The sequence below is a fragment of the Peromyscus eremicus genome, chromosome 14 (assembly GCF_949786415.1).
Source record: "Peromyscus eremicus chromosome 14, PerEre_H2_v1, whole genome shotgun sequence".
Lineage (NCBI taxonomy): Eukaryota > Metazoa > Chordata > Mammalia > Rodentia > Cricetidae > Peromyscus > Peromyscus eremicus.
The window spans coordinates 64,839,521-64,852,774 of record NC_081430.1 but is presented as its reverse complement, the minus strand read 5'-3'; the positions used below and the strand labels follow the sequence as shown (position 1 = coordinate 64,852,774).

Here is a 13,254-nt window from a genome sequence, read left to right as displayed (position 1 = left end):
CTTCAGAAGCAGAGCCCAGAGACCCTGAGCAGGAGCCAACCTGAATGTCTCCTTCCTGAGTAGTAGCTTTCACGGCACCAGAAGGTGCCATGCAAACTTCCAAAGAAAGGAAGGAACCAACAGGCCTCCATAGCTATGATGCCTATGAACCACATGAACAACCAGCATGGCACAGTAACCCCAAGGATACAGTAGTGGCACACATACCTTGGCAGTAACCAACAGCTCTCTAACATGACTTAAGAACCACATAGCAATAGTGAAACCATGCCTGGTACTGGAAACCCAGCTTACTGTTCAGTGCTGGTGAAGTCATGGTTATTGGAGGAAAATCCATAACCACTACTTTACTAAACCAGCGTGATCACTACCTCTTGAAGCAGTGTTCACCCAGTTATCTAGGATGCCTAGTTTTGCCTTGTAGTTTAAAGACAGGGGACACACTTGCTTTTCTGAGTAAGGAAGAGATTAACCAGTTACTTTTTACTCAGCTGGTTTGAGGACACACCTTCTCTTCTCAGCCTGAAGCTGTGTAGAGCAGTGCGGATTTAAAGGGAAGCACTTTCCCATTTCCTGTCTGGTCCCTGACTTCTTGAGCTCTGGCTTAATCAGGGATTTTGCCATTTTGCCAGGATGGAAGTAGGATTCTTTGTTGTCTTCAACACTCAGCCCCCGTGAGGCCGTCGTGACCTGACTGATGACTGTGGAGTGGCACTAGGTTCTGCACTTCTCCCTGACCTCCAGGTCTAGGTCCCTATTTTAGCCACCAGCTCTCACAGACATCCTAGTCTATGTCATCAGGCTCCTTCTACATCAGAGCACAGTATCCCAACTTAAAGAGTAAAGCAAGAATTAGCACAGGGTGGGAGTCTTGTTTCATTGTGAAAGTCAAAATCAAATGGGACACAGATGTCACACTGCGATGTTAGAGAGGAGATTCAAAGAATTTAAGATAGGGAGTGTTAGAGGCTGAGACCCAAAGCTTGTCCATGTCATTCTAATGCTGTATGTTGTCCATGGTGTCACACAGCCTCAGTGGGCCAGGTGAGAAGGATTAGGATAAGAGTGTGGGACATTGGTAAGCAGCCTGGCCGTTCTCTATGCTAACTGGGCCTAAGCTACAGTGAATTCTGAACATTGCTGGTGACTATCAAAAGATCCATCATCAGACCCTCCCATGTGTTTCCTGAAAGACGGTGTTCTCTAGTGACAATTGTCCCTAAGAGGGCTGGGTGGCCTCTCTGTGCCAAGGATAAAAATTAGACAAGGCTTGGTTGAGAACACACATTAGTGCCTGTTCACTCTGAGGGGCTCTCTGGCTGTGATCTTCCAATACTTTCCAGGTAGAAGTTCTACTCAGTCTTTCCCACGTAGTTTCACATGCCAAGAACTCATATTTGGTGAAACGCTGGAGTCAGTGAGTAGTTGGCTGTGACTGGGAAAGAGAGACTGGAGGGGGAGAGTTTTCAGAAAGGCCCCTGAAGTGTGCCCATACTGTGTGCCTGCTCTTTCCCTTCAGAGAATGCCTTTACTCTCCTTTTATATACATCATCTTACACTCCTTCATCTTATCCACTCTCTTCTCTTGTTCTTTTCCTACCTGCTTCTCCTCTCCCTTAAATCAAGACCTCTTTCTGTAGCAAAGGTTTCCCAGGAATCCTGTTGAGTCAGGAAGGTGAGGAAGAAGCTGTGTGTTAAAGCGCTCAGGTCCCTTTGAATGATGTCCCACCCTGAACCTATTGACTTTGCCCCAGGAAATAATAGTGTTGTCACCAAATTGAGCTGTCACTTTCCTTGCCTTTGGCAAAGAAAAATAATGTCTCTACCACACTTAGAGTTATCTTCCCAAGGACCAGAGCTAAAGGCAGATAACATAGCATCTTGGATAATCCTGGAGGTGGTGATGTCTCAGCCACTGGAGAAAGGGAGAGAGCCCTTGGCTTCTTAATTACCCCATCCATATATTGACGAGTTGAGGATGGGGAAGAAGAAGGAGGAGGAGGAGCCAGTCCACTATCTCTGCCAATACAGGACTGCCTGGTGTCTTACCTGTTCCCCTCAGCTGAAAACTATAGTAGGAAGGAGCTTTATGAAGATACATGAAGCCTTGGGTTAAGGAATGTAGCCAAGTCCTTTTTTATTAGGTGTTTGTACATGGAATGCTTCCAATATCAGAAGAGTGGTTGAAATATTTAACAGTTATTTGGCAAGTTGTATGAAAATCAATTTATTATGTAAGGGAGGCATGGTTTCCACATGTGGAGAGTTGAAGAATCTTAGAGTACAAGACCAAACTGTATTTGAGACAAAGAACCCTTTTCTCTGGATTTGCCTACCTGAAGCACAATTGGCAGGTGTGTTTTAAAGTCAGTGGCCTCCGTAGAAACTGGAGTAGGATCTGAAATTGTATTACCACCTCCACCCCCAATCCCATCCCCTTAGATGACGCTTTGGACTATGGTCCAACAGAAGACTAATTTCAATGGCTAAAAGAACAGAGAAGCCAATGTGGGCACACAAGAAGGCCAAAATAATCAGTCCTAGTTTAAAGTGTAATGGTGTATACCAGGGTCATGCTACTTGGGTAGAATGTAGATAGATGACTGTGTTTGGATGGGGATCACAAGCTTACCTGGGTACAGTGCAGTGGGATGTGCTCCACAGACAAAACCACCAAAGTGTTCTTATTAGTTGAGTCAAAATAAATGGTTATGACTGCTCTTTCTGTCTATGAGCTTAAGAAGTAGTGATGATGCTTATACTCAGGGGAAGTAGAATAAAGAACAGTCATCGCAGTTCCATATGCTTTTGAGGCTGGGGTCAGAGTCTTTTAAAGTCATTCTCTACTTTACTTCTGCTTTATTTTATACAATCCTCCAACTTAGGAACCAAATGGTACCTGCTGAATCCCGGAGAATCTCAGCTGAAAAATGGGCAGAATCACTCATTTTAACTGACATATTTGTTGATGTCACAGAAAGGTTGTTCCACAAGAGCTAAGTGGCTTCAGTGGTGAGCCAAAGAAGAAAATGCACATGTATATTGCTCACTGGGTTTCTGTAACTCACATCATGTTGGTACCCAAAGAGCACACACAGTCCCCTCTCTCCTTAGTACTAGGTTCTGTGTTGGATGGTCTGTGTGGCTCTACACTGACACCACAGAAGGTGAGTAAAATGAAGAAAGTCTAGTCTGTGTTGGGAAAGAGGTAAGACCAGCCACAGTGCAGTGGGCAGCCAGATACTCTGTAATCAAGGACAGCTCATGTCTTTAAGTTATTCAAACCTACGGCAGCTTCCCTTGAGAGTACAGGAGGATATCCCAGGAGTCACTAAGCTCATTGTCCCATGGCCTTTGTGATCTTGAGCCTGGAGTCCTGAGGTGTCAAGCGCTCTGATGGATACCTTTGTTAGTATTTCCCTGAGCATACAGGTTTAGTAGCCAAGATAAACTCTTGATGACACACAGTAATCCTGTGTCCTGAAAAGCAGCATTCTGCTTTCTTCATGTGGAAAAATAAACAGAGCTACATTTTTGGCAAATGAAAGTAGAAGTGAAATCAGGGTAGAAATAGATGCATGCCTGGAGCTACTAGGGCCCCCCAAATTCATGCCACAGACCGCTGTGTTCTCATTAGAAATGGCCCCAAAATGACAACTTTTCCTTCAGGTGGGGAATCTGAAAGCCAGGCTGGCCTCTCAAGAAGCCGAGCTCCAGCTCAGAAATCATGACGCCGAAACTCTGATCACAAAGATCAGACTTCAGACGGAGAAAGTGAGCCGGGAAAAGGCCATCGCCGATGCGGAGGAGCGAAAGGTCAGACTCATTCCACCATTTAGAGTGCTGAGCTATATTTAGCACAAAATAAACCTTTGTAGGTGAACAATTTTGAACAACTTCCTCTCCAGGGAGCATAAAGTCTAAGGAATTATTATAGTTACACATGTAACAGCATTTCACACCATGATTACCACTTGACCTTTCTTTACATTATGCATTTTCCCAACCTTTTAGCTCTTTAATGATATGAAAGAACAATAAATACTGAGCTCATTCAAGCATATAATGGATGTGGATCTTGCACATCAGGCCTATTTGTAATACAGTAAAGGTCAGGGAGTCACCTCGGAGGTTTCTAAAGGTTTCCAGTTTTTAGGCAAATTGAACAACTCAATTGTTAACAAAGCCCATTCCGTCACTTTGCGAGATGGTTTTCAAGTTTCGCATTTTAATAATACAGCTAGCGTTCATTATGAAGTCCCAAGCTAAATGTGTTCTTTCTGAATGGACCCAGGCCCTGGCGTTCTGTGTGATGGTTTGCTGTTGGAAACAATAGCCTTTTGGTTTGTGTGGGTGCTGCTTTCCTTGAATTTGAGTTCCTAGGATCCCCCAAATAAATAAGACTTCCACACTCTTCATTCAGCATAAATGGAATGTATTTCCTGTATATCTTTTTTTCCCAAAAGATACAGGAGAGGAAACATAGATAGTTAATAAATATTCACATTAAAAATAGTAAGTACTTTATTATTGGGGAAATATTATAATTAGGGCTATTTAATTAAAAGCTGGAAATTGCTTGTACTCATAACCATGAGCCAGTGGCCTTTATGCCACTGTCTTGCCTTTCAGTGCACCAGAAAACCTAAGGCTTTTGGTGGTGATGCCAGCCATTCTCGGACAATCAAATACTTTCCCTCGCTTTCCTGATGTGCATTGAGCATACTTTGTCTTGAGTAACCAAAGAGTTGAAAAGTACATCGAAAAAACTCTAGACAATTAAAAACCGTGACCCAGCATTCTTGAAGCAAGTGATAGATTCTTTTGACTCAGCCAATAGGTATATAATTCCTAATTTTGGTAATAGATGTTCCCATTGAGTTTCAGATAAGTGCAGAATGCCTTCCAAAGTATATTATGAAATTAAGCAACCAGGTTTCGTAAGTGGTGGGATTATTAGAAACTAATCCCACCCACCCAAGGGACCTGTTTAGGGTATCATACAGTTGTGTGATGTTCTAGTAATTATAATTACTAGTAGTTATTAACCCATTACCACAGATACCTCTTGGAAATCTTGATATATAACAGAAATTTGAGAATCCCCCCCCATATTTTTTGCATGTAAATTCCTAAGGTAAAATTACCAGTATAAAGGAAGAAAAAATATTTTCGTCAATTAGAACATATCTGATAGGCTATTTCATGAGGTTTATTAGGCATAGAAAAAGAAATATACTATTTTTATATCCAATATATACCAAGAAGTTTAAAAAATGCTTATATTTTCATTTTGTCAGTAGTTGTATTTGTGTGTGTGTGTGTGTGTGTGTGTGTGTGTGTGTGTGTGTGTTTGCGTTTGCGTTTGCGTCTATTTCATTGTTTTGGTTTGGGGGGGGGCTGGGCACTGTCCTAGGATCTTGGGAATATATGAGTCTTTGCATCACTTACATTGCAATGGGAAAGCAGTGTGTTGGGTTGCTGGGTTAGACAGAGAGGCTTAAGCAGCACGTTTATTTTTTCAAGCTCTGGATTCTGATATCGCAGGATCCAGGTATTGGCTGGCTTGGCTCTCCTGAGGACTCTCCTTGGCTTGTCAATGGCTCCTCACTAGGCCTTTCCTTTGTGAACTCTGCTGCCTGGTAGACTTTGATGTGTTGAAATGCCTTCCTTCTCTAGGGATACCAGGAAGACTGGACTAGAGCCTATCTTTAAAGAACCCTTTTTGACTTTACCTCTGTCTTCAAATGTAACCACATGCTGAGATATGAGGGTGAAGGTGTTGACAAAAGAAATCTGGATGGGTTCACTTCAACTGTTCTCCCCTTTGGACAGAGTCTCATGAATTCCTAGGCTGGCCTTGAACTCACTACATAGCTGAGGATGACCTTGAACTCCTGATCCTCTTTATACATATGAGACATCATGCTTTGTTTATGCAGTGCTGAGGATCAAAGTCAGACTTTCAAGGATGTTAGGCAAATACTCTGACAGCCTCAGCTTTTAACATGAAGTTCTAGAGAATCTGTAAGCAACACAAAATTCTATGAAATTTTCAAGGGGTAGTTGACTAATAGGTGACAGAAAGTTTCTGCTGTACCTGAGGATGGGGCTATCTCCAATCCCCTGCCTCAGCACCACAGTAGAGGGAAAACAGGTATGTGAGGTAATGCATGTAGGTCATTGCCCTTCTCCAGGTTGAGCCTTGCAGCCATTCAGCAGAGGAAGTGGCATGCTGCAGCTTAATGAGTCACTAAGATTAATAAACTTTTCAGTACTATGATATCATTGAGCATGAAAAGTATTAGGGATGAAAAGAGAGCTCACCAACCTAGAGTGTTTTCCTCATTGTAGATTGCCTTATCTGTAAAAATTACCCAAAGGATTAGTACTCTATGAATAGTCTAGGAGTCCAAGGAACAATAAAAAGTCTTCACAGTTTCATTTAGTGCCAAAAAATCTATGATTCTAAAACTAAAGAAAAAATTTTAAATGTCACTATAAATGTTATAAGGGACATCAGTAAACTCTCTGTGTCTTTATGTGAGACAAATGGGCCAGAGATACCCCTCATAGACATTCTTATCTGTGATAGTATCCCTAACACACTGTCAGTGTGTGTTTAGAATCTCCATGGTCCACTTTGGGACTGTTCTGGGGGTGTGGTTTTGGAGGAGTTCTTAGTAAGCATGCAGAGTTTTCTCATTTATGTCAGCAGCGGCTGTGTGTGTGTTAGCAGGAGATCGAGTATCTACCCTGAACCAATTATGTTCATAAAAGGTACAGTACACAGCAAAATAATGGTTAATCAGGAGAAGGCTAATTACTACTAATAAAACCGCAGCAGACAACATAATTTGTTGTGAACCATGTTTAATTTGATGGTGTGGTTGAACCTGTTCATTCCAAACACATCTGAAGCAATGCACTTTTGTTCCAACTTTATATTTCACAATCACTCTCACCCCAAGAACTATTCCACCAGGACTTGATCTTGGTGCCCAGTGCCACAGCTTGAAACACAAACCTGCTGGGGATAAAAATTCACTCTTACTTGGCATTAAAATTCTGTAGCATTCTGTGAGGGGGGAGATAGAACTCTAGCCTTGCATACTGGGTTAGTTCCAGTTACCAGCACGGCTTCCCGTAGGGAGGTAGAGTGGCTTATAGATACAGGGAGGCTGCTGCAGAGGTCTGTCAAGAGGACAGACAGCAGGAGAGTGGGTGTCAGGGTGTTGAGTTACCTGTGAAACACTTGGGTGTATCAGTGGCTTCTTATTTGGAGAAGCCACTAGTTAATCTCTTTCTCTCTCTCTCTATCTATTGATAGACAGATATAGATATAGACATAGATGATATAGATATAAATTCTGTCTGGTGAAGCATGCAACCCATGACCACAGAACAATGGATTTTCTGTTTTGAACAAAAGAGCTTCACATATGTTTGTGTGTGTGCGTACATGTGTTTATATGTATACAGATAAATGTGTGCTAGTGTGAACATGCGCATGTATTGGAGGCTAGAGGCCATCCTTATATGTCATATCTTAGGAGTCACCGTCTTGATTTTGAAACAGGGTCTCTCACTGGCTTCAAGCTCACTGGTTCACTGGCCTGTGAACCACAGGGATCATGTTTCCACTCCCCAGTGATAGGATTACAAGTACATGCCACCCTGTTTGGCTCTTCTGTATGGGTTGTGAGAATCAAACTCAGGGCCGTATGCTTATGAGCAAGCATTACACTAACTGAGCCATCTCCCTGGCTCTTGCCTATATTTTAATGGCTACCAGGGCTGCTAAACAAACACTGGCAATAATTAGACAGAGAATTCTAAAATGCTCCGTGGACCAGCTTCCTGGTCCAGCCTGGATTACCTCTTAATGGAAGGAACAATAAGGTTAGGGTAAATCTAAAAAGAAAAGTAGAAAACAGAAAGATGACTGCTTACTCTTGTTTTTTTGTTTGTTTATTTTTTGTTTTGTTTAATTATTTGTGGCATCTTATAATCAAATGACTAGAAGCTCTTTGGGGGCACTTTGGTATTAAATCTGTTTGGTTTTAAGTTTATCATTGCGTATTTGCTTTAAAAAGCTCTCTGAACATACTGTGCTGATGGGAAATTACTCACCTGTTGAAAATATAGACTAATGTGTTGCCTAAAAATGCATCCAAGTCAGTCCATGCTTTGTGCTGGAGAGCTCTGAGATAATAATGGGGGTGGGGGGTTAAGGGTCTTTTCCTCTCTAATTATCCTCTCTAATTAGGTGGCCGCCATTCAAACCGAAGTATCCCAGAAGCAGAGAGAGTGTGAGGCTGATTTACTCAAGGCTGAGCCTGCACTGGTGGCTGCCACGGCTGCACTCAATACACTCAACAGGGTAAACTAGCTTCTTGACTGGTGGGATTTTTTTAAATAGTCAAAGGTTATGAGAGTTTGAATAATGGGATAGAGTGGATGGCTCATGTAGCCACAAAGCCTTACAAAATGACACAGCATATCAACATTTAACAAACCTTTGAGGTCATTGATGGTTTTTAGTGGCACTCCTACCCTGCGAGGAAAAGTCACCAAACACGACAGAATCCACTAACAAGAGTTATATTAAGACAAGGAGAAAGGGATAGATATGATCAGGCCTGCTGAAAGGACACATGTGGGAGAAGTGGGTGGCTTGGGGGGATGGGGCCTGCTTTTAAGGACCACCCTGTGTAGCTAGAGTTTTCCTGCCTGGCCCACAGTCAGGACAAATCTCTCTCACCTGCTGGTCCCACAGCCACTCAGACCCAACCAAGTAAACACAGAGACTTATATTGGTTACAAACTGTATGGCCGTGGCAGGCTTCTTGCTAACTGTTCTTACAGCTTAAGTTAATCCATTTCTATTAATCTATACCTTGTCACATGGCTCGTGGCTTACCGGCATCTTCACATGCGGCTTGTCATGGCGGCGCCTGGCAGTGTCTCTCTCACTCAGCCTTCCACTTCCCAGAATTCTCTTCTCTGCTTGTCCCGCCTATCCTTCCTGCCTGGCTACTGGCCAATCAGTGTTTTATTTACTAACCAATCAGAGCAACACATTTGACATACAGACCATCCCACAGCAACCCTGCACATGGGCACACAGGCCCACATTGTTACTCCATGCACATAGCTCATGATGACTAGGCAGAAATGACTAAATGTCCCGCCAGTACACATGTGACCATGGGGGCGTGGCTGGAATTCCTATCAGTCATCTTTATAGTTCCGATTCTTTTCCCACCCATATCATTCTCTAGGTCAGAGTGTCTTAATTCTGTTTTTCTGCTTTAAATGTGTAAGTATAAGACATCTCCTTAAACCACAGTGAATCTCAACTGGGAGGGGTCCATGGATGCTGAAATGTCTTTCTGACTGCCTAATTCCCTTAGTGTAGCGCACTGACTCATTGACGATGCAATTAGAGATTAAATTATAATGAGAGCAAGGGGAAAATAGAGCAAGAATTAGTAACATTCAAAGTACCTATTAGTACCTGTTGTCCTGCTGCATCCCACGGGGATAGCCTCCTAAATATTGGTAGCACTGGGGAGTCAGCTCCCTCGCCTTCTAGGAAGCAGCCTGATGAGTAGATGGCTCCAGCCTTTTACATCATGTGCTACTTTGAGAACTATTAACGGGTTCTTTATCTCCTCTCAAATATAAAAAATCGGTAAGACCCCCTCATAGTGTCAGTGGTGGAGCAAAGATCCCAAGATCCCCACCATTTCCCCAGCTTTGCCCTAGAGTAAGATCTCATGGAGCATCCTGAGAAGTTATCCGTGTTTACCACAAGGTGTTGCAAGGGAGACTGTGGGCGGGGTTATGTTTAAAGCCTGCAGATAATCATGTCCTGACTTCACTGCCTTTCCAAGAAAATCCTCAGTTCCTTTCTGCGTCCTTTGTTTTTTAGAAGATAATTGTAGAAGTAACCATCTTATTAAATAAACACAGAACCAATGCAAAGATGAAAGCCCAAGAGGTCAGAGCTAAGAGCCTGACCCTTCACTGCTGCAGCTATCCTCTTCAGCCAAGAGACCTCTCTGAAAGAGACCTACTTCCTGTGTGTTTGTCTTTATATAGACTTTCTGTTCTGCCTTCTCATTGGTTGTAAATCCAACCACATGACCTCCTCGTCACTGCCCGTCTGTACAGACCTCCAGGTCTTCTATGGTTGGTATTGAGATTAAAGGTGTGTGTCTCCATGCTGACTGTATCCTTGAACACACAGAGATCTGCCTAGCTCTGCCTCCCAAGAGCTGGGATTAAAGGCGTGCACCACGAATGCCCAGCTCTGCTATGGCTTGCTATTAGCTCTGACCCCCAGGCAACTTTGTTTATAACATACAAATAAAATCACATTTCAGTACAAATAAAATATCACCATAGATAATTTTGATCAAAAACAAGAACCTTGTTAAGAGTTTTGTAGTATTATCATAAAACTGAAAAGTTAAGAATGTAATTGTGCCTTGAGAGATTATTGCATGCTTATTCTACTGCCCTAAAATGATATTGTTAAATATCAGTGAACAAATTTGAAAATGTTCACAGTAAGTAAAACACACCCATGACTCATTTGTTTGAACAGAACAGTCATATACATTGATAGAAATTATAAAATAACCGAAGTAAAAATAGTAGAAAAGTAACTGATTACCTCTGACTGATAGAGTGTTTATTTCTTTCTGTCTTCCCCTAAATTTGCAAATTTTTTCTCAAAATAAGTTTACTCTATGTGTGTGAGAGAATGCACTAAAGAAATTGCCAACATGACCACTCCGTGATTTGGTTAAGGTTTTTATTGTAAATATGAGAGCAAGAGAGAACAGCCAGAGCCCAGAGCAGGGAGAGAAAGACATAGACTGAATGTCCCCTGCAGAGTGAACAGGACCAGGGCTCTGTGAGAGAGAGAGAGAACAACCAGAGATTGAGAACAGAGAAAGCATAGTGAGCTGGCAGCAGAAGAAGGAAACCAGCCTTTAGAAAGAGAACAAAGCAGGTATCTGGGAGGAGGGAAGCCTGGGGAGGCGGGGAGCCTGGGGAGGTGGGGAGCCTGGGGAGGTGAGAAGCCAGCAGGCTATCTTGGAGGCTTAGAGATGCTTAATCAGTACTTGTGATACTGAGGGAGCCCAGAGGCTGGCATGGGCTTTGATATGCAACCGCAGTTAGCCATATATCCCTTCTGCCAGAGGTAAGGAAAATGACTCCTTTTGGCACATGGGAACCGTTTTCATAAGTTCTAAGGAATGCTTGCTTTTATCTAACTGCCAGAAATCCTCCAATAGTCCAGTTTGAGTTCATTTCTAGATATTTGGATACCCTGAGACCCGACATTCTTTGGGTTCCATCAAACAAAAAGCCAGTATCACCTACAGTGTAGAACTGGGGTGTGTCTGAGGGATGAAAAACTCTAGTTAACAGATCACAGCATTCATTGCACTCTGCTCTGGCTTCAGCGCCCATTCTATTCTTTGTATAAATAGATGGTTTTGAGTAAAGGAGCAGAATCGCATTTGGTTTTGCTTTTAAATCATACATTATGGAACTACATGTACTTCTAATAAGTACCACTTCCTGCCCCAGAGTATCTCCCCTCCCTCTTACTATAATTTAACCACCAAATCCATTGTCAACAGTCAGTGTTCTGCACCAAGGGAATTAAGCAGTCGGAAAGACATTTCAGCATCCATGGACCCCTCCCAGTTGAGATTCACTGTGGTTTAAGGAAGTGATGTCTGTACTTACACATTTAAAGCAGAAAAACAGAATTAAGACACACTGACCTAGAGAATGACATTTACAGGGAGAGCCTGGTTAAAATACAAGTACATTACATAGTGGGATAGAATCCATACACCCTATGCATGCACAAAGTCTCCTGGCTTGTGTACTGGGGCTCAGCAGGATTGTTCTTTTATTTTATCTTTCTTTTCTTAGAAGCAACAAAATTTCAGGGATGTTTCCAGAATTATCAGAGAAGTGTCCAGGCAGAACCGGGACCCCTATAATCCCAAGTTAGATATCCCAGCCTGCAAGAAACTGTCAGGAAGTGGAGGGCTGAACGCTAGCCTGGAAACCGAGTGCCTCCCAGAGCCCCTCGTCTTGAGTGTCAGTATTCCTGCTTTGTTTCAGGTGAACCTCACCGAGCTGAAAGCCTTCCCCAACCCCCCAAATGCTGTTACCAATGTAACTGCTGCTGTAATGGTCCTTCTGGCCCCCCGTGGCAGAGTGCCAAAAGACCGAAGTTGGAAAGCAGCTAGAATCTTCATGGGAAAGGTAATACAGGCCAAAGTGACAGAAAGAAAATCTCAATGACTTCCATAGCATTCTCATTACTACAGATGTGCTGGACAGCAAAAGATGTCTAAGTCAATTTTAAGTCAAAAGACACCATCTCCATAGCTGGTCAATGTCAGCAGCCACTGTTCCTTAGACTGTAACCTAGCTTTTACTGGCCAAGTTGGAGGTTAGCATGGAGTCGTGGTGTACCTAAGTAAATGCCAGCAGCAGGTGGAAGGTTGCTAATTATTTGCAAAATTATGAAAGCGGCTAAGTGTAGGAGGGAGAAAATTACATGGATTTCTTAGGCTGGAAAAATGTTACTAATGTACAAGAAGGTGAAGCGGAGGGGCATTGGGGTATGTGTTTTTGCTTTTTTTTCCCTGTCTTTCTTTTCTTCAAACCGTGAGCACCTCCTGTGCTGGCACAGAATATTTTACCCTGGGAAGAAGAGGTTTTAAAAGTGTCCATTGCTAATTCTAACTTCACACTGTAAAGACTGAAAAAGCCAAGCAGTGGGATAAATGCAGCTTGCCAATTGTGCCTTTGTAATGCGGGTCCTAAAAGCTGATTTTAACTTTTGATCTTGGAATTTTCTCTGCAGCCAGAACAGGCTCATTGCAGTAAGTCCTTTTGCTTTACAGGTTGATGATTTCCTACAAGCGTTAATTAACTACGACAAAGAGCACATTCCAGAGAACTGTCTAAAAGTAGTGAATGAACAATATTTGAAAGACCCAGAGTTTAATCCAAACCTGATTCGGACCAAGTCTTTTGCAGCAGCTGGTCTCTGTGCCTGGGTCATCAACATCATTAAATTTTATGAGGTATCAGTCTTTATCCAATGGTTTTGGGTACTGTCCACCAAGGGCTATGAAGATGGATTTCTAAAGCTGTTTCTCTCTTTTGACAATTGCATCTACATACACAATGTATTGTGGTCCTATT

At 42.6% G+C, this 13,254-nt stretch overlaps 1 protein-coding gene across 1 annotated transcript in view; it reads left to right on the top strand.

Moving 5' to 3' along the window:
* Dnah11 (dynein axonemal heavy chain 11) overlaps positions 1 to 13,254 on the top strand; it is a 319,597-nt gene that overhangs the window by 213,163 nt on the left and 93,180 nt on the right. The window contains 4 exon segments of the mRNA XM_059279404.1: positions 3,670 to 3,816; positions 8,270 to 8,383; positions 12,160 to 12,303; positions 12,951 to 13,133. Of these exon segments, the coding sequence (XP_059135387.1) occupies positions 3,670 to 3,816; positions 8,270 to 8,383; positions 12,160 to 12,303; positions 12,951 to 13,133 (588 nt within the window).